Below are 21,922 nucleotides of genomic sequence, written 5' to 3' on the forward strand. Positions count from 1 at the left end.
ATGAAGCTGAATAGAATCTGTGGAATCTATTATTATGAAGCTGACTATACAGGGCCTTGCATTATGTGTTCTTAAAGCACTTCCCTAGTTACGTCTTGCAAAACAAAGTAGCCTGAGAAATGTTGTCTGCCATCAGCTACTTCTTATGAAAAACTAGTAGGTTGTTTTTTTCATAAAGTGGTGGAATTGGATTCTTAAGGAAAACTGGTTGCCTGTTAAATGATGGATCACATCCATCCTTTGAATAGCTACAAATAGGGAACTAGATACCTCTCTTAGCATCTTATAAAAGAACCACTTACTGCTAATCTTAATTTTGGCTGTTATGTTGAAGTGTAGCTGTTACCAAAAACTGACAGACCTAAGTACCTAAGTAAGGGCTTTCAGTGACAGCTTAATACTACTTATATAAAGTGAAAACAGCAAGAGTTACACCAAATGAACTGATTTTTTGAAAATAATTTACTAAAATATACAAGTACATTTTCCTTTTCAGTATAAGTTACATAATTGTACACATTTTTACCTCTTTCTAGGTGCTTTTGGTAGTAAGGCAGCAGCAGTAAGCTGATGACTAAAACCTTCAGCATTGCTCTGTACACAAGGAGTCAGTGCAAGGATATTTTCTAGCAATATACATTTTTAGTAAATACATTGAAGATGAACCTAGTTTTTATTCAATACAGCTCAAGCAGAAGTGGACTGTAGTGCAATTCTTGCTTATGGGAAAAGAAAGCCCATACAATAAAATATGAATGAAGGATGCTCAAACCACAATTTGTTTACTGGAAGCTGTTAATAAAACATTTAACCACAATCACTTGTGCTTCATAAAAAAACTCATACAGGTTATAAATTAAAACCTTGCCTATAAAAGTTCTTCTCTGTAGAATAGTGCTTACTGCAAGACATACAATGCTTTGGTGGTAGAACTTCCATGTGCTATCCTGGAAAAATGTTTCCAGAAGAAATAATCCTCTTATAAATCAACAGCCAGCTTCATGACAAAAGGGAACTGGCAACTTTGAAATGCTCATTCCCTTTCTCTGTGAAAGAACAAGCCGTGACAAAGGAGAACATGTACTGTGTTAAAAGCTATTGTGGCACAAAAATCAAAACTGGCCCCTGGGCAGGTTCATCAGTTCAATACCTATGTTCTCTAGTTCAAGTTTATTCAATGCGGCCTTAACAGGCTCTATCAGACTACTAGAGGAGGAGTACTCTGATAATTTCCTTCATCAGTCTTGGTTTAAGTCAGTGAAGCAGGTACTTCTAGTCTCTCTTCTTATTAGTAACATACGGGGTCCGAATAATGATCATGCAAACTTCTTCTTTGTAGCTGTAAATCGTTCCATGTACTACAAAGAAAACAAAAACCATCTAAGATTCAGAAATTAAGAGAGGATTCGTTACTGCTAAAAGCAGCTAAGCTTCTGCACTCAGACTCAAAAACATTCTGCATCTAAAGCATATTTTTATAGCCCAGCTGTAACCATTACAGCTTTAATTTCAAACGAACAAAAAACTCCCTAAAAATTTATGCCATTTGCTGCAATTCAGACTAATGGTCAAATCTCAAGTGTTAAAGATGAACTAATGTTAAATATGAAGCATCCATTATTTTTTGTCCCATCAAAGTGAAGATGCACACCTGTCATCATTAGCTGCCCTTTAAGAGATGCTGATGAAAATCATTAATCCTGAATCATATGAGAAAGTTAATATTTGAAGAACTCTTGATATTCTTTTTAGAGATAAGCTGTGAATCCAATACCAGTGACAATACCAATATACTATTTTGTGCTTTTATTCAACAGCATAAATGCTTAGTATTCTGAGGAGGTACCGGGTAAGGACTTCACTTGTTAAAAAAACACAAAACAAAAAATCCCCAACCGACCAAAAAAAAACCAAAACAACCCACAACCCACAAACCTTGTCATAACCTTCCAGTTCTCTGAGTTTCTTGATTTCAAAGAGGTTGCCTTCTACTGCAAGCAGTGAGATCTGGGAATCACTAAGGATACTCTGAGGAAGCATGCTGAGTTCTAGACAGTTTTCTTCTAAACGCAAGACTTTGAGGCGTGGACAGTGGGATATCTGCACTGAGATCTGGGAAATCTTGTAGAAATAAACAGAAAAGAGAAATCAGATTAAAATGGTAGTGATCCATGATCATTAAAGTGACTTGTTTCAGACTTATACAGAACAATTACCACGTTGTAAATATAAACTACATTAACTACTTAGCAACAATGCATAAGCAACAAATTATCAAAAATCCAAGTAATTATTTTTCTTACATGATGACAGGCAACCTACGCATCTGTTTACCACATTCCTACTCAAGAACTGTTCAAATAATTTTCTGCCTGACTAAATTCAGGATTTGTTAATCAAATCAGGCACTTGGATGTACTAGTACATAAATTCTAGTTATGATCCCTCATTTGTGTTGTGTCCAGATGTCTTTTAGCTATAAAGTTTTGATGCTCTCATGTTCCGTGGATGTACTAAGTCCAACATAAACCATGTTCTAAATCTAGATGTCCATATCTCAGTTACCAGACCTGATTCTGATTCAAATTGAGTTCGATAGCCTGCAATTCTCCCACACTGTCGGGCACATTTTGGATCTGGTTTTTCGAAAGATCTACCACATCCAAGTGGCGAAGACCACAGAGTTGTGTAGGCACAGTCCGAAGCTGGTTTCCAGAAAGGCTCAGGGTTTTGAGAGCTGAAAGTTGTCCAAATGCAGCTGGTAACTGCCTCAAGTGATTGCCATTCAAGTGTAGTGTTTCCAGTTTTTTCAGTTTACACAACTCCTCAGGTAAAGCATCTAGAAATAAATGACAGAACAAACATATGACCTGAACTAAGAGCAGTAAACATTAATACCCCTTTAATTTGAATAAGCTTCTGCATGGAGAGCAGTACTATATTAAGTAATTTCTCACAGACTTCCTCCCCATTTTCCATTCATCCCTCATTCTGCCTACACAGGTGTATAACCTCTAGCACTCCTGAGTTGCACTATAGTCAGTTGCACTATGGAGTCAAAGGTTTGTAAATTATGTTTGTTTCAAAAAGGCAGATAATACATAATTAATGCATTAAAACCTAGTTTCTTCACCTCATTCTAATTTTTCCATAAAGTTGGATGTTTGTCGAACAGAAGCAGTAACAACCTCTGAATGGCCAGCAATATTGTCTACATCATCATCATCTTCATTACCTGTTCTCTATGCAAATACTAAACCACATGACACTTAAACTCTCAGATCAGACAAGTCACAGAACAAAAACCTTATGGTTTTAAGTGTTCATGTGTCATTGTAAAATATAAGACAACTAAGTTGGCAACTAGTTTTGTAGAGTTTCTGGTTCTGGAGTTTTCATGCTGTACATGAATTCCAAAAATTTCAGTTTAAGTGACTAACCTCCCTGTTTACATCCTGTGAGAGTTAAATTTAATAAATTTAGTTTCTGATCAGAGAACACAGGTTATTATTTTAAAAATCTGTGGAGATATTAATTAGCAGGCATACTCAGTTTGTTGTTGTTTAGAGCGAGGCTCTTCAAAAAGGAAAATTTTCCAATGAGAGGTGGCAAGAGTTCTATTTTGTTGTTCGACAAATCTATTGTCCTTAAGTTGCTTGTTAGCTTCTGCAGATCTTCAGGAAACTATGGGGGAGAAAAAAGATACAGCATTTAAATAGTTGATACAATTTTGAATGTTCAAGTTATACAGCTTAAAATTTTAACTGGAATTTGGATCACTATTACATACTGTCATATGCATTGCAATGTCCAATCACCACAGTGTAATTGGCAAACTTGCTTAATGCATATTTTTAAAAATATTTTTTCATCTGGGGAAGTGAAAAAGGATATAAAGAAAACACTAATATCTACGAAGAGTAGTTTTTCATCCAAAGTATTAAAATTAAAAAGGTAGAAGGAAGCTTGTTTACATTTGAGTCCTCTTGTGTGCTTCTCTTAAACATGCCTGTCATTTAAAATATCCCACAGCCAGTTAACAAGGACATATTTTTAGCAGAGTAAGATTGGGAAATTTTTCACTTGCTTTCCTTTTTCAATAATTATGTATAGCATTTTCCTTACTCTTACTTACACCCTGTATCTCTTTGGTACTGAGCCTTGAAACTGAGCTAAAAAAAGAAAAACCTGACAATCACCATCAAGGAGTCCTGGTGAATAAGCAAGTGGGTTTGATTCTCCTTTGGTTTGACAGAGAAAAAGAGAGAAGGTAGCACAGTGGAAGAAGACACTTTAGAGAAGTCTTGGAAAATTATGGCAATATAGTTATTTTGGCTATCCTGTGACCTGCTGCTTGATTTATGGTTCCAGAACATGGTGTGTTTTTCTGCAGTTGAGTCTAAGTCAAGACAATTTCCAATATAATAAACTCTCAGGATGCTTACAGCCCAATGAACAGACTATTCATGACTACAGTTAAATACAGTCTAAGTATCTAAATGTAACACATTGCGGAGTATCTTTCTAAGTAACAATATGCTTACAAAATATATATTTTCCCCTTCAAGCTTATAGCTGTTTTTTAAAAAAAGCACATCATAACTAATACTTCCTGAACATATACGCACTCTAAAACATAAGGTCATAAGCATACAAGTGCCCTGACAGATAAATCCTCATTCAGAAGACAATGCAGGCAAAAAGGAAAAAAGGAAATAAATCTTGAAATATTTTCTATCACCATTTGTGAGAAATACATGTATGCAGTGGGAATTTCTCTCTGAAAGTGTCAGTCATGCACACAAACAGCCATGTTTCCCCTACTGTTACATTACCTCAGTAAGTCCCTTTCCAGTCAGCTGAAACACACCAGTTTTCTGTGCTGTCTCCAGGTGGGCTTTTAATGCACTGTTGCCCATCCTAGCAATTCTCTGTCAAGCACACGGCATTCGAGTGACAGTCTCAGCCAGTTTCTCTGTTACTCTGTGCTAGAGAACTGCAATCCAAAGTCTCTGTGATAAAGTAAATGTAAGAAGTCATTTTATGTGCACTCTCTCCAACACTACAAGCATTTCAACACACTGAACCATTTCACTGCTGCGTTTTCATCTCCCTCATAACTAAACGTACAACTCAAAAGATTTACCTAGTTTAAGGTGCCTTCATTATAGCAGTTTTATTATGGAAACAATGCAACAGCGCAGTTAAAACTAAGTGGAAAAGCTGCACATTTCGCCTTTCAGCGCCCTGTAGCGTAAGGAGATTCTCCACGAAAACTGGCCGTGATTCCTGTGGCACCTACCAGCCCTGGCCTGCCGACAATACTACAGTTTTATTTGCGGTTTTGGAAACATTTATTCTATTTAATAGAGAACTGACTCCTCTGCCGTGGCCCTGTTTGCAGACACACGACATCCATCTTCGTTACCCCAGCAGGGTTTAATCCCAGGACGCACGGGTCACGGGCCAGAGGATTAGTGCCGTGTTCGCAATGGGAAATAAAGCCTGGGACACCTCTTAAGCAGCCGGCACGGGCAGCAGGACAGGAGAGAAGCGCTCCCGGCGCCACGGCAGCAGCCCCCGCCCCAACCCCTTCGCGGTTGCTCGGGCCTCGACCCCAGACCCGTCGGGGGCAGCCGGGGACAGCCGGCGGCAGCCAAGTCAGGCCCGGCCCGGCCCGGCCCGGCCCAACCCACCTGTCCGGGCTCCGCACGCAGGCGTTCCGCGGCGGCAGAGCCCCCGCACGGCCCCCGCGCTCCGCCCTTCCAGAACCTCCGCTTCAGGGGTGCCCACCGGCTGTCCGGAACCGGACGCGTGTCACCAATTTCCTGCCACGCCCAACATGGCGGTCCGCGGGCTCTCAGTGTCGGCGGCGTCCCGCTGGGAGACTGGAAAGCCCGGCGGACCAGAGAGGCGCCGCCGCGCACCCGCAGCCGTGGAGGCCGCCAGGCCCTGCCCCCGCGGGGTGGACGAGCCCAAGCTGGAGCTGAGCTCGTGGCTGGACGTGGGCAGCCATGAGGAGCGGAGCGGCTCCCGCCCGCTCTGGGAGCCCGGGCAGCCCTCGGCGGCGGCCGCGCTGCTGGAGCGGTGCCTGGCGGCGGGCACCGTGACCCAGGTACCACCCGGGGCCGAGGGGCTGCGCAAGCTGCTGGCAGCGGGGAAAAGCGCCACGAAATAATGCTTGTGTCCTATGGGTTGTTAGGGCGAAACGCACTGTATCGCGTAGCGCAGGAGAGCATCAATAACTTTAAGCCATTAAAAGCCGTTATTGAGAATGTGCCTGGTACGTTCTTGCTGCCGACTGTGTGTTTTCCCGCTGTTTTTCTTTCACAGGAGACATTGGATTTAACTCGCAGAGAAACGCCATGCTTTGTGAAATTCTCAGAGATGGAAAAAATGGCAAACATGCAAGCTGAAATCAATGAGGTACAGCCTTTAATGTTGTCAGTGTACACTTAACACTTCAGTACTTGGAGGTAATACAGAGCTCCCAATGAAGTATCAGGCTGCCATGTGCCATGTTTCGTGTTTTGAGGTTTTTTTAACCGAAAACCGAAAGTTTAACTAACTTTTTTAAAGTTCAGCTCTTTAACAGTTGACACTTTTTTTCTCAGTGGACTGAGTTGTTGTAATGGTAAGAACAAAACTATGAAACTGATGGTTTTGGTGTAAGTAGAAAGACTCAGAAAGCTGCACCTTTAACTGAAGTGTTACCTGAAGTTTTCTGAAGAAACTGAAAAGTAGGTAAAAATTTGTAGCTGACTTAAATTCACAGAAATGTATTTCTTTATAGGCAACTAGACCATTTTGTTGGTTTCCAAGAGGTAACCTGCCTGAATTGGCTGTTGGCTTGTATTTTATAATGTTGTTTTAGACACTGTATGGATTATGAAACTTGCTTTATAGGAGAGACATGGATTTGAAGGGTGATTAAGGAATTGGCTGGATGAACACAGCCAGTAAGTTGTGGTCAATGGCTCTATGTGCAGGTGAAGGCTTGTGACAAGTGGTGTCCCTCAAGGCTCTGTCTTGGGACTGGTGCTTTTTAATATGTTTATCAATGGCATAGACACTGAGATGGAGTGCACCCTCAGCAAGTTTGCAGGTGACACAAAGCTGAGCAGTGCAGTTGACACAACAGAAGGACAGGATATTATCCGGAGGGACCTGGACAGGCTTGAGAAGTGGGCCCATGGGAAGTCATCAAGTTCACCAGATCCAAGTGTAAGCTCCTGCACCTGGGTTGGGGCAATCCCAGACCTGAGTATGGACTGGGAGATGAGCTCATCACGAGCAGCCCTGCGGTGAAGGACTTGGGGTTTCTCGTGGATGAAGAGCTGGACATGAGCCAACAGTGTGGGCTCACAGCCCAGAAAGGCAACCTCATCCTGGGCTGCATCAAAAGCACCCAGGAGGTTGAGGGAGATGATTCTCCTTTTCTGCTCTGTCCTTGTGAGACCCCACCTGGTGTGCTGCATATAGGTCTGGGGTTATCAGCATAAGAAAGACAGTCCAGGGAAGGGCCATGAAGATGATCAGAGGGCTGGACCGCCTCTCCTGTAAAGACAGGCTGAGAGAGCTGGGGTTGTTTGGCAGCCTTCCAGTACTTAAAGGGGGCTTAAAAAAGAGGGAGAGTGACTTTTTACATGAGTAGATAGTGCTAGGACAAGGCAGAATGGCTTTAAACTAAGAGGAGAGTTTTAGATTTAAATATTAGGAAGAAATTCTTTACTGTGAGGATAGTGAGGCATTGGAACAGCTTGCCAAGAGAAGTTATGGATGCCCCATCCCTGGAAGTGTTTAAGGCCAGGTTGGATGGGGCTCTGAACAACTTGGTCTAGTGGGTGATATCCCTGCCCTTGGCAGGCATTTGGAACTAGATGACCTTCAAGGTGCCTTCCAACCCAAACTGTTCTATGAGTCTATCCTAAGTTTCTGTGTTTTAGGAATGAGTTACAGGATCTGTCTTTTCCAGCACAAATTACCAATAAGTTGCAAAATTATTTAAGTTGTTTTTTTAATACAGTTGTTTCCTATTGACCAACTACTACCACCCAGTAGTAGAAACACTTCAGAGGGCATGGGAACATGCTCTCACACAAATGCTCACTCTCTTTCACACATATGCTCTCATTTTTTCTCTTTCTACTTCCTCCTCCACCCCAAGAGAGTCAATAATATCTGGATAAGTATGTTTAAAATGAATTTTCATTTGATGTTATTGTTGTAGATAAAACTGAAAACTGAAATTATGCAGTTGGAGAATGAGACAGCAGACATTACTCACGTTTTTTACTTAGGTAAGTGCAGTTATACCAGAGAAAAACTAAGAGTCTTTAATTACTTAATCAGCAGATTAATATTTCATCTGAGTACATCACAATTCTAGAAGTTACTGCAGCAGTCATCTCTGGATAGTTTGTTAGAGGTGGTACAGGTTTTATTAGCACCTAAAGAATGTTTCCGTACTATTTGAACTTGCACTTTTTGCTGTCTCAGTAGAAGCTCTGTGTGTAACTCATTCTCCAAAAAAGTGTGAGGGTGTGCTCAGCTCCCCAGTGTCAGTGGAGCATGAGTTCTGAGATCATCAGTAACCCTTGGCCTGCATCTACTGCTCTACTTCTTTTCCAGAAACTCAGTGTATTTCTGTTGCATCTGTATGCCCCTAAAATTACTTGCATTTTTAATTTAGCAATTTGAGAGCATACATATTCATTTCTTTATTATTTCACACTTTTCACACTATGATTTTATGGATGTTTAAAAACATTCTAACTTGCTACTATTGTGCTAGGCTAATGAAATCTATTGTAATACTTCAGTGCTATGGTATAGTTCAAGAAATTGACTTCATCTCAGATAGAATTTATTTAAAACTGTAGATAATGTAAAACAATTAACACATCTGTATCTCTTTAAAGTAGGTATTGTTACTTTGAGGTGCATGCTGATACTAAATCATATACACTCCAACAAATGCTATTCTGACTAATGTTTCTCTTGAGTGTAATTGTCCAGTGCAATAGATCAGTGTTTTTTCTCTCTCTGTCTTTCTCCAGAAGAAATGTTGCTCTTGTTTTAGCAGGACAGTAGGTTCAACTTTGCAATTTTATTTCATAGGGAAAAAATATGAGATTTTGCAAGATATGAACAGTCACTTGGAAGCTGTACTGAAAGAGAAGAGGGCTCTCAGAAAGAGGTTGATAAAACCCAGATGTCAAGAGAGCCTGCCCATTGAAGCTACTTTCCACAAGTAGGCACACAGAAAATAATTGTTCTTGGTTTGCATGAGTCCAAATTAATTTGAACTAGTGGGCAGTAAAAATCACGTGCTTTCATTCATCTTTCCATTGCTAAGAATAGAAATAAAAATGGTAGCAAACCTCAGCTAAAAGCTGGTAGTTTACTCATTGATAAATTCACAGGAAGGTAGTGATACATATTTTTCTGAATATTTCCTTAGGTTACTGGTGTTGTTTTCAGAAGACTACAGAACAACTTGCAATGTATTGTTTTAAACAAATGTGCTAAATGCTTGATTCATTAAGCTTCTCCAGAGGAGGAATTGTTACTTTAGTGTTGAGTATCTTCCTTCCACTGTCACTTGCTCAGAATAAGTGTGAATGATTGCCAGACATACATAGTGCATGCTTTAAAAATATAGTCCTTTTTCTTATGGTCTAAAAATCTCACCCAGTTACTGAATAAGTGGATATTACTTCTGTAATTCCTGCCCTACTTGTTGCTGAGAGTCATAAAATAAGTGTAATTGCAGAAAAATTAATTAGATGGTTGGGAACGTGCATAAAACTGGAGAAGAGGACTAAGAAAATCAGGGCAAAGAAATAAGAACTTGTGAGTATTAAATTCAGATTGTTTAGCACAACTTTTGAGTAGAGGGCTCGTTCTTGGTTACAGGTGTATAGTAGAGTTGTTGACTGAGGCTGTGACTTTCACTGAGAAGCTTGAAAGCCATTTGCAGTCTGTGAGAAGCATCCCTCAGGTACCGAATATGATGAAGAATATGGTGAGTAGCAAAAGAACTGAGCCTGCTGTCTTGTCCAGCATTAAGAATGGAATGCTGTTTAATTGTTTAGGTTATTTTTATGTCCTGCTAGATTGACGGGATGTATAGAGATTAAATCCAACCCTTTTTTGCTTTAGGACACCGCTTTGACAAAAACAGAGGTGTTCGTGATGGAATTGGAGGAGCTGACAGAGCAAATACTGAAATGGAGAGAACTGCAAAAAGAAGTGTATTCTGACAGCATACGCAATCGTGCTGAATTGGACTTTGGCTTATATTTAACCTAACAAGTCATTTTCCTCAAATAGGATTTCTTCCTTCAAAGAACAACCTTTTTATGGTCTTCTGTGAAAACTGCAACACAGTTATGTTGTAATCCAGGAGAGACTTTGCAGGTAGTTGTATTTCTGTTATTAAGTAACAGTTCTCCAACTATTTACTGAAAAAAAGGATAGTGAGCAGTAGCTCACAGGAAGACAGGCTATTGAGAAGCCTGTTAAGGAATTACTTTTTGGAGTAGTTGGATAGGATTCCCTTGGAGGCTGTATCTTCAATGGAAATTTGTTTTGATAATTTCTTATGCATTTGCTCTAGTGTCTTTATTAATTTTTTTAAGAATCTTGATAAAACGTATTTTGTATGCCACTTTAAACTTTAATAAAAACACTAGATTTCAAGAACTCAGTTTCTTGCTTTTTATTTTGTTGCAAAATCCTATAAATTAAAATTACAGACCAAAGCTTATCCTTCCACAGGATTTCCAACCATGCAATTAAATTAGTTTCAAGTTACAGTTTATTTTTACTATTATGTGGTTTTGTGGGAAAGCGGGGAATGGACTTGATGATCTAAGACAGATCTACTGATTTGCAAACCATGCTTCAATGGTAGTGATAAATGTATTCTTCAGATCCTCTTTTTCTGTTGCCTGCCCTAATGTCAGTGTCCCCCTTAGAATAAAACTTTTGTTCCATGGCTAAGACCAACAGTTTATCAAAAGCATTGATTGTTCCAGTTTGTAACCTGACTTCTAGATCAGGAAAAGACTGGTTGGTAAAATGTCACTGGCAGGACATCTGTAAACCAGGATAGTTGGTTGTCTATGGAGGATGTCCAGTTTTGTATTCGGGATACAGAGCAGACTGGAAGTGGTGCGGATGTATTCCATTGTACTGTTGTTTCATTTATCTGAATTCTTCATACGTCCAGCCTGTTGATCTCTTGCTGAAATAGGAGCCCTTTGCTTTTTGAAAATAACCACTAGGTGGCTCAGCACCACAAATTTCACAAGTTTATCTGAGTATTGCATTTAAAAGTAGAATTAAGAAAGAAATCTTTGGCTCTTTGTTGAGCACACTCTATTATGACTTACTTGTAATTGGTCTATTTAATATTTGAAATTTTCTGAGAATCCCATTTTGATCTTTTGGACTACATCATTCTGCTGGGTGTGATGAGAAGGCATCCAACTTAACAATTCTCTAGCATACTATGTAAGTATAACTGACATTCCTCTCTGCTGCTGATGAGAAGTTAAGAGGATAGAAACAATTTTGATTAGGTCAAGGAGAATGTCACTAGATAGAATCTGAGAATATAAACTGGTGTGTGAGTCTCCACAGACTTTAGTGGGGTCTTTGTGTGAACACTTGCTATATATCATTGCAGAATTTGAGTACAAAGTCCCATGTCAACGTTGTTTCAGATGTGGAAACGAAGGTCTTCCACACAATTGCAGAGGAGCTGACATTTTTACTGAAAATGCTTTGCACATTCTGTGAAGTGGGAAGAAACAGAATCCAGACTTGTGGACTTCTTCAGGATGGGAGGTGGTCATAGGCTGGGCTCGATGATCTTAGAGGTCTTTTCTGTGTTTGTGTAAATCAGTGTCCTGTACCTCTATCACAGGCTTAGCCTCTCTCATTGTCTTACAGTGACGATTTGGGTCAGGCAAATTAAAGCTGTTGTAATTTAATAATTTTAGAGTACAGTGAAAACATTTTTAGTTAGTTTATTCATTATAATTTCTTGAAATACATGTTTTTGCCATATCCCAAAGAGTTAAGCATATTTTCTTTTCTTACTGTATCTGTTACTGAAGAGTTGATTGTGGAGTTGGTAGAGTTTAGCTAATTGCCATTTGCCATTGATGTACCAATTAATTCTTCAGTATGATTTAAAGGGATAAATCTATTGAAGTATACGGTGATTCACAGCTTGTAGATATTCATTTTAGCGTCTCTATGGTGAGTCATGAATGAAGTGTCAGGTCCAAAGGATCTATCCCATACTCACTCTGGAAGGTTTCTGAATTATGGTACCTTTTTCATTTAGATTTAACATTTCTGGAGCTTAAGGCAAATTGTCTCATGAAAATAACTATACTTAAAGTCCAAAAAAAAATAGTACAGTTGAAAGGCAATTCAAACAGAAGTTGTTTAAATGTAAAAACAATAGAGGACTGTAAAACACTCCTATATGATATTCAGATACAGCTCAGTTTATCATAATTGGAAATGCAAAACCAGAAAAAATGCATTTAAAACTGAGAAACAGAACTGGCAAATGGAATTGTCAAAACAGGAATTGCCTATCAAGCCTGGCATCTTCTTTATGCCAAAGCTACTTGCTCTCGCGTCTTCACGATAACATCAGTAGCTGATAGGGACAATATTCTAAAAAGAATGTTTTAAAAATCTTTCCGTGGTTCTTATATTACTCTAAACACAAACCTTTATATGCAACAGTTTGACATTGATTTCAATTATAGTTCTTAGGAAGTTTGGAAATTTTCTTTTACACCATAAGTACGACCCACATGAATATTGGAGGTTCTCAAAGGAGAAGCAAAAGAAATCTAAAGCACTTGAGACCTTTCCTTTAGCACTTATATGGAAGGGATACTTGTCTTGCCTAAATTCCTGTCAAATTAATGTGGAGTGCTTACAGTGCTGGTCCCTAGTGAGCACCTTCATGGCGGTACCCGTCTAATCGGACTGTCGGTATTGAACTCTGAGGTAAAGGCCGCGTTGTTTTGCTGTTGCAAATGAGAATTTGGGGAGGAACAGTGGTATCCCCGGGGATATAAAGTGTGAAATCATCGTCTCTTACTCTGGGGGTCCCACTCTCCCGGGCAGACCTGTTTCAGGCGGAAAAGTGGGGTTCGGGTGCTGAAGAGGGTGCCGTGCGGCTGCTCCGAGCAGACTTTTCTCGAAACGCCCCCTCTCCACTCGCGGAAGTTTTCCTTCCACCCGCTCCGCGGGGGCTGCCTGGGCCGGGCTCTCCCCTCCGGGGCGGGACGGGCGGCTCCGCTCCTCCCCGCTCCTCCCCATCCCGGGCGGAGGGCGGGATGAGGGGCCGGGGCGCGGGTGGCCGTGGCTGCGGGGCGTGAGCGGAGCCATGGCCAACGTCAAGGTGGCCGTGCGGGTCCGGCCTCTGAGCAAAAGGTGCGGCGGGGCGCAGCCGGGGGCGCGGGGAGGTCGCGGTCGCCGCGGCGGAGGGGCAGTACCGGGGCGGCTGCGAGGGGCGGCCGGTGCTGCCGGTCCCGTCAGCCGGGACGGGATCGCCGCCGTGAGGCGGCTTAGCCGGGGCTAAGGGAGGGACCGCAGGCGCTGGGGAACTTGGCGGTATGGCAGGAGGACTGGCAGGACGCCTCTCGCCGGCTCGCTAAATAGCTTGGGAAGTTTTCTTGGAAAAGTCACCCAGTGGAGCTGTTAGGGTGACTTCCCACTTCCTGAGCTCCCCAAAACAGGACAATTGTCATCCAGTGTCAGGGAATCTTCCCTTTCCCTTCTGTTGTTGCTGTTTTTTCCAGCGGGAGGCAGAGCCGGATATTCCCATTGTCGCTCAGCTCCGCTCCCTCCCCGGCTTGCTTGGCTCCAATAGAAATCCCAAAAGCTACATGATGCGGCTTGAAGGCAACTCCCACAAACAAGATGCCATAGGATCTGTTGTTGTTTGTATATAATACATACTTAAAACCGTGCAAACTTTGAAAATTTGGGGAGGAAAAGAAAGAGAAAAAGCAAGCAACCCAAATTTCAGCGGCTGGTAATTTACTCCTCCTGTTGGAGAAATGCTATAGCACTCCAGATAGGAATGGTTTCAGAAGTGGTACAAGCTCAGTAGTTTAGAGAGGAGGGTAGGATCAGAAAGGTGGGCAGCCTCCTGCACATGGCAGAAACTAATCTGATGCTGAAACAGAAATGCTTGTATGAAGGTGAGAGTGGAAACTCAGGGAGTAGTACAGGGAGAGACTGTTAAGTAATTCCATTGACTCAACTTGTGATGGTGTGACAAATGGGATATGGAGGGAGGCAGAGATGAGTCTTGTGTTATTTGACCCCAAAGGCAATAGGCCATTTGTTCCTTCTACTGTGCTTCCTCAACTGAGATCAGCAAAAGCATTTCAACATGGATTTTAGTATTTTATAAATGGAAAGGGGAAGTGGCTGGATATTCTCTGTGAAAGGTCTGACATGACAACTTGCTTTTTAGCCTTGAACAAAATTTTCCAAATGTAATGACTGTGAGGCAAATACCAAATATGTGAAGGCTTAAAGTAACCTTGATAGACATGGAAAGGACTAAAGTTCTCAGTGGGGTTAAAGGTCTACTCTTTTCCAGCTTCTTATACTTCTTCCATACTGTCATCACACAAACCTCTCACCATCACTGTATACACCCTCTGCGATTGACTCTGACAGGTACCTATGTTGCCTCAGCTCCTAGGATCTCTTAGGGGTTTTAAGACTTCCGGCAGAAAAGAATTCAGTTCAACTAGATTGAAGTACTGTAATATGTACAATCTCAATTCTAGCCAAAAATATTAAACTTGGCTTTTTAAGAGTGCCAAAAATTAAAATGCTGCAGTCAAAGGCTAGAACTCAAGGTTGGTTGTTTCTAGACTATCATGCAAACTTCCTCATTGCTTCTTTTCATTTAATTTACAACGGCACATGAACATTCATTTTGCTTCTTAAAATGTACTGAATATTCAGATATTAAAAGATGTTAGGGTTTAAAGTTTCTGTCTTTTATAAACTGTGTTCATTACATCTGAAACTTGTTATTTAGCATAAGGCAAAGAGTGGTCTTTTTGTTCTGTGTCTATATGACACCCATCACAATGCGTTCTTTGACAGACAGGTCCTATGCACAAATATACCCTAGTAGTTATAAAGCCAGTACAGTTACAGAAAATGCAGTTTTTCCTTTGCCTAAACTTTAAATAACTTTGCAGCCACTGTTCTTCATAATGCTATCAGTCATTCTGTAACAGACTAAATGATTTTTTAATCACCAAAATGTAGTTCTGGGAGTACATTCACTCAAATATATTCACTGGAGTAACATTGCTTTAAAAGTCTTTATTACACATTTACTATTCTACATACTAAAAAAGATTTGTTACTTTGTGGTTACGTGGATACTTGTTCTGTTAAAATACATTTCCCCTTCAGAATGAAATATGGAAGCCTGAAGGGGTGCTATAAATTGACTATAGCGATACGTAATAATTAGGATCTGGAAACTGATGAATCCATTAATGGTTTATTCCCAGATATCTTAATGCTTGGTCTATTGGATGTGAGACTTTTGTAAGGGAAGTGTAATGTTATTTTTGGCTATCAGTCAGAAGCTGTTGATGGAAACACTTTCAACGCTAGCATGTAACTATGTGAACTAGGAATGTTGTTGCTCTTTCTTTCTTGACTTCTTTGTGGAGTATGCCAACACCGCAGTCTGTAGTGGGGTGCTGCGATAGCAGACCTCACCCTCAAGACCTGGTAATAGTGTGACTGGCTGAGAAAGTATTCCAATCTGTGTCTACAGCTCTCCTTGTTCCTGGGTAGCTCTCTTAATGCTGTGTTGGTTATTTGTATGCTACAGAAAAACCTGCAGTGTTGGACATATCCTCTTACTATTTATGGCCAGCAGAACCCAATACTAATTTTTATGTGCTGCTAATTTCAAACATGTTTGTCCCTTTGTTGTGGTAACTCATCACAATTCTAGTACTTAGTTGTGGCTGCTGATTGCTATTATAGTGGATCTCAGCCCTGTGTTATGTGAGAGGAGGGAGGGCTGTTTGTGCGTGGGAGGCCCTCTGGCAGGGGAACGATCCATGTGTCTAGGGCAGCATCATGTTGGGACCAGGATGGAGCACGGCTACCTCATGCCTTTCCCTCCATGATCCACATCTTCTGTTCTCCATCCAGCTGGTCTCAATTCATTTGTTTGTACCCAGGATTCAGTCCCTTATCACAGTGTAGTTTGAGAGCTGCTACATAAACAGTCTTAGAGATAGGAAGGAAGAATTTTTTAAGAGTACTCTATACCGTAATGAAGAGCCTCATACATTTCTATAGGATTCTCTTTCTGGCGTGCACTAGGGACTACAAGACATTGCATTCCTTCACAGATTGTGGATTGAGTAAAATCATTCACAGCAAGTTTGTTTAGTTCAATTGTAAAGTTATAGTGGTGTTAGTTAAAAACTTGACACTAGGGCATTCAAGTTGCCTTGTGATGCTTTATGAAGGCTTTAAAGTACTTTGCTGGGCCTGCTCTGAAGTTTGGGAGTTACTTGTGCAGGACCGAGCCAAACAGAAGACATTCTGCTGTTGAAAATATCATCTCCACTTTTCAGCTGCCTCTGTGGCCTCTCCTCTTTCCTCTTCCCCTCAATGCCTCTGCATGAAAGGAAAGCATCATTATTCCACAGCGATTCAAAGCACCGCTCTGTCATCAGGAGTATTTCTGACTCATATTTATCAAGGAAGATGCCTGATGCTCCCATTCCAGCAGTTAAAGAGTTTACGGGTGGTGCAAACAGGAACACTCTTCTTGCACTCTGCCATCACATGGACAGGATTACTGAGCTTATTGTGACCGAAGGGGGCCATCCTGTGCTTTGTCTCCTAGCTCGTGAATATGTGTATCAAAAGTCTGGTAAGATGAAGTCAAGTCTTTAACGGTTTTAATAGGGCTGTATCTGAAAAGAGTACTGACAATGCCTCATGTTTGTCTCTGCACCAAATATTCATATTTTTATTGTTATATAATATTTGCAAAGAAGACTAGGGGGAAACCACGTAAGGATGATGGTAATCACGAGGAATGGTGATTTTTGACTCTCAGATTGTGTTAGGCATTGTTAGAGCCAATAGAAGCTCTATGCAGCTGGGAGTAGTTTCAAAAAATTACTTGAGCAATATGTCTAGTATAACAGCATGCTGTCTTGGTGAACTCTGTGTACTTGGCTTCACTATAGATTTTAGAATTATTTATAAACATCTGTTCTGAATTTGGTAGGAGGATTGTTGACTGGGTGTGCACTCCTGTTTGCAAGACACAGCAAAACAGTTTTGACTTTTGGATACAAAATGGCATTGAGTAATAAGAATAATGAGAAACACTGAAAACAAATTTTAGGTAAATTTACTTGATTGTTGATAGTTTTGGTTTTTTTAATAAAAATCCTGCATTAGCCAAAGTGAGGTTTTTCATACTAATATCGCCTCAGCTTTCACAGGTTACAGCAGCAGGTATAAGGATACATATTATGCTGATGTTGCAAAGGGATGCTGTGTTTGGGAAAGTTGTTGTTGTAGGTACCTTAACTTGTCAGTAGAGTGCAGAAGCTCTAACAGCTGAAAGCTTTGGCATTCCTCTCTACAATTTTTGATGGAGCAGCATGGACTCTTAGTGCTCTTCTCATTGCACCTTTTTTCTCTCAACAGCTACCTCCTCAACCCATTTTGTCTGGGATAGTGCTCTCTGAAGCAAAATTTAGAATGAGCCCTGCATTGTCTGTTTCTTTTTTCCCATGGCCAAGGCCAGTCCCTCAGGAGGTGCAAAGATGGCAGCTTGTCAAAGATACTTCTGTCAAGGCCACCAGTAAATAAGGGGCAGAGACACTGTACAGTATACTGTAAATGGAAAGGAAAAGATAAATCTAACTCAAGTTTTCTCCATAAAATCTTTAGACCTCATGACCAAGAAAATACTTGGGTTAGATTTGCTTCAGGATTATATATAAGCTGCTGGCATGGTGATTGCATAGATGTGCCATTAGAAGGCACAAAGTATCCTAGGTACAAGTGAAGGTAGTTTGGTAAATGTGTACCCTACCTGTAGGCTGTCATAGGTATTGGTCACATCCTGGCAAGTGATAGAATCCAAGAGAAAACAGCAGTGACTACTGGCATATATTCTGCCATACTCACTGCAGGTCTGCTATAGCTGTATTTTGTGGGTTTGGTTGTGTTTGTCAGCAGGATGTGAAGATGCTCTCCATCAGAGTAAGCCACAGAAGGGTAGGAAAAACCCCAAAACCCTGAAGTCAATTGTTCAAAAAAACCCAGAACCTACATGATTGCCCAGATCAGCATGAAAAATCTCTCGATGAGGGGAGTGATTGATAATATTGCTGTACTGCTTTTGAGGTAGTGTCTCGGTACAGATTGAGATTGAATTTGGAGTTAACTTGGGTAATGGGAATTGACAGGAAAACACAAGTATTTGCAGTGGTTACATTGCAGGGTTATTTTCAAAGTTTATATGAGTAGACACAAACTTAATTCTTAAAAAATTTATTTAAGATTTTCCTTGCACTTGAATTGTGTGTATTGGCTTTGGTATGTTTGATTACTTTGGTGAGTAATTTGCTGATCTGTATTTGTAGAAGCTGTTTTGTTACATGACTACTACCAGTGACTCCAGTATTTTTGCTTTATTGCATGTACGTGTTTCTAAAATAAACAGGCGACTTTTTAAAGTCAGCTCCTTTGCTCTCCAAGTGCCTGACTGTTATTTGAGAGGGTGGAGAAAAATGGGGCAAATTTTAGAAAGTATAAAATAAACAACTGCCCCCTCTCCTTCCACCCACTGTTTCCTCCAGCTCTGTATACCTCCTTGCACTTCTGTACTCTGTGTCTGAACTCATCTCAGGAGATCCAGCAAGTTGTGTAAAAGTCCCTCTCAGGGGTCTTGATTCTCCCATGATTCTTTTCCACTGGCTCATTCTTCTACATCTGGCAGAGTGTCCCTCTAGGGTTGCATTAGCTTTACATGTTGGCTGCAGAAATGATTTGTCATAGGAGCAGCAAATGGTGCAGGATTTCCTTTGGGCTGCCTGTGTTTTCTGGACTGCTGCAGCAGTCTGTCAGGTCTCTCCCTATTAGAGCCCTGCCACTGCATTATGTACTTGTGTCACTGTTCTGTTGCTGGGTCTGCGTTTTTTTAAAGCTTTCTGTGACTGAAAAGATCCAGGTCTTTCCTGGGATGTGCACCATTAAATGGTCTTTCTACAGCTTTATCTTTGTACAGATAACTCGTTTTCTTGCAAAGCAATTTAGGAGAGGCATTTCCCAAACATAGCATGCATTTTTCAAGAAGTGAGGAAGAGGGGAGGATGGGGAAACTAAATGTTAGGTCCACAGTGACTTCTGAGCAGTAGAAGTCAAAGTTCTTACTGGAGAAGTGTACTTTGGAGTTGATTTTACTGGTGCAAAGAATACAGCTTTCATACCTGTGGAGCAGAGCACCCATTCCTAAGGATGATGCGTTGTTTTGTCATTCAAATGCAAACTGTTGCACATATGTGTAAAACTGTGCTGATGAACACAGGTTTTGCTGAGAGAGCTTTTTAGTGTTTGCAATCTGGAATTAAGGTCAGAACATCCAGAACAGCTGCGAGTCTGCTTTGCGTCCTGGCCTTTAGGTATTAAACTGTGCTTTCTTTCCCAAAGTTCTCTGGTTTGTACCTAAATGAAGCATGATGTAAACACGTGTTTATGGGAAATCGAATGTATAGTTTGTAGGACTGGTGTCAGCTATATGTTGTTTTGTTTATGCTCCCTGGTCTCTGGCTGTAAGCTGCAGGAGAACGGAGGCATCTCCATTCTCGCCACCCCTGTTCCTGCCCTTTCTCTTGCTTTGGCTTAGCAACTCTGTGACAGGTGTGCTCAGTGCTCTGGAAGGGCTGGCTGGTACTGTGACACCTTGATTATTTATTTTGATGTGGTTCTTTTTCTGATCACAGCTGATCTGAGTCATTGCATGGGTGTGTGATTGCTAGAAAGTAGGAACACATGTGGGAGGTTGGAGTAAAAAGTAATTGCCTCTTGTAGCAACAGTCTGCAGTTAAGATAAAAGTCTGGGTGCTGTGAATCTGCACCCAGAGCAAGGGGAGATAGTATTTCTATCCTTGTTTGCTAGTGGCTTTTTTTGTTTTGTGAGATTCAAACAAAGGTACTTGATTCCTGCATAGAACTTTATGGCTGTATAGTGTGGATTCCTTGAACCCTGTGGTAAAAGGTGGTGTGGCAGTTTTATCTTGTGTTGTTTGTATCTTACTGGGATTATGTTTATTTTAGTATAAGTACATATGTATATATGAGTATAAAAATTTTTATATTCAGAAAATTTTTGTATCTCAAATTTTATGTTTGGTATTTCTTCTTTATCTGTAATGTTCAGTAGTGACTGTGGTCTGGGAGAACATCAGTTAATGAGAACCCACAGTGTAAAGTGATTTGTTCATAGGGTTATGTGTAATACATGTGGACTGAAGGCAGTGAGTTTCATGTAATTATTATAGCTGGGGTTGAGAACGCTGCTTGTTGTTGAGGTTGCTTTATATCTGCAATTAGAATACCCTGGCATTTAAAACTATTAAAAGCTTTTCCAGATTTCAGACATTTGAGTACAAATGCTCTATTCATGAATGCCTGCCTCAGGCTAGATTTTCTTAAAATTATTTTTAAGCTTCACCCAGAACAGTTCAACTGCTGCAGGAGATATGGTTACAGGGAAATTATGTTTTAAAATATATAAGAGCAACTTACGGTGACCTTTTATTTGAATTTCCCAATTGATTTAAAATTTGAAATCTGATGCGTATTTTTTAATTACCCATCTGAATCTTCACATTTTTGCCCAAGTTCTAAATAACTAAAACTATTTAACATGCTTAGTGAAGACTTATAATAACATGGCAGATAAAAGTTTTGAGGGATCTGCTTTCTCTGAGTTTGTACTCTCTAGTATTGACTAATTGTGCTTGCATCATCCCCTTAAGGAAAAAAACCTCATTGAGCACTGCTTTAATAAATTCAGCTCAGTGTTGTCCAAATAACAATTAAAGCTCAGGAATGGGACCTGAGAAACAAGGTCTTCTCTCTGATTTATTCTCAATAATCTGTTTACTTACCTCAGCTGGTGTCCAAGAAGAAACGCTGATTCACTTATGGAGTGTACAAGTAAATTTGGGTTAGACAACGACAGAAGAGTAGGATTTGGTACCTTTGGAGCAGAGAGATCAGCTTACAATCAGCTATAATGCACTAGAAGAAGGGACACAAAACCTGCAGAGCAACTGAAGACACTAGAAGTGAACGTGGGCCCATGGACAAGATGTCAGAGAGAACAGCAACTACCCATAAGAGATGATGTTTGTGCATAGGAGGAGAAGGATATGAACTCAGTGAACTATTTGAGATGATGAGACTGGAGGATTAACAGTAGGACTGAAAATTAAGGATGCTCATGGGATTGGGAAGCAAGATAGGGCTGAGATCATACTAGGGCGGTGAAGGAAAGAATATGTGTAACTGAAGTAAACTCCCTCCTAAAGGCTCTCTCTGGTTTTGTCTGTCTTTTGCTGTTCTCAGATTACTGTGACAAAATGTCCCATTTCCTCTTAGATCAGGCCTGCTGTACAGAGCAACTGTCAGTTTTATCCATTAGCTCACCTGCCAGAGGTTTGTACATGGATACGAAAGTCCCTAAACTAAATTATGTTGGAAAGCATTTGCTGGTCAAAACATCTACAAAGTTACACATGTACAGGTTAAATGTGTCATTTGCACATTTCTACCTTAGATACAG

The 21,922-nt window shown here is 40.7% G+C and overlaps 3 protein-coding genes across 3 annotated transcripts in view; 2 read left to right on the forward strand and 1 right to left on the reverse strand.

Annotated features, from left to right (window-relative positions):
• Window positions 1–444: 444 nt before the first annotated feature.
• On the reverse strand, window positions 445–5,818 carry LRRC57 (leucine rich repeat containing 57). The gene is made up of 6 exons (XM_027706885.1): window positions 5,697–5,818; window positions 4,836–5,012; window positions 3,549–3,684; window positions 2,571–2,839; window positions 1,936–2,121; window positions 445–1,358 (listed from the first exon to the last, which is right to left on the reverse strand). Exons 2-6 carry the CDS (start codon window positions 4,917–4,919, stop codon window positions 1,317–1,319), a joined length of 717 nt encoding a protein of 238 aa, XP_027562686.1. The 5' UTR covers window positions 4,920–5,012; window positions 5,697–5,818; the 3' UTR covers window positions 445–1,316.
• Window positions 5,817–10,704, forward strand: HAUS2 (HAUS augmin like complex subunit 2). The gene is made up of 6 exons (XM_027706878.1): window positions 5,817–6,115; window positions 6,334–6,426; window positions 8,231–8,300; window positions 9,121–9,253; window positions 9,919–10,027; window positions 10,165–10,704. The coding sequence occupies exons 1-6, from the start codon at window positions 5,843–5,845 to the stop codon at window positions 10,312–10,314; spliced, it is 828 nt and encodes a 275-aa protein (XP_027562679.1). The 5' UTR covers window positions 5,817–5,842; the 3' UTR covers window positions 10,315–10,704.
• Window positions 10,705–13,393: 2,689 nt separating this feature from the next.
• STARD9 (StAR related lipid transfer domain containing 9) overlaps window positions 13,394–21,922 on the forward strand; it is a 98,665-nt gene continuing 90,136 nt past the window's right edge. The window contains exon 1 of the mRNA XM_027706901.1: window positions 13,394–13,473. Coding sequence (XP_027562702.1) covers window positions 13,427–13,473 — 47 coding nt within the window. The 5' untranslated portion in view covers window positions 13,394–13,426. The remainder of the gene's footprint in view (window positions 13,474–21,922) is intronic.

Source organism: Neopelma chrysocephalum, unplaced genomic scaffold (assembly GCF_003984885.1).
Source record: "Neopelma chrysocephalum unplaced genomic scaffold, ASM398488v2 Primary Assembly neopelma1_24, whole genome shotgun sequence".
Classification (NCBI taxonomy): Eukaryota; Metazoa; Chordata; class Aves; order Passeriformes; family Pipridae; genus Neopelma; species Neopelma chrysocephalum.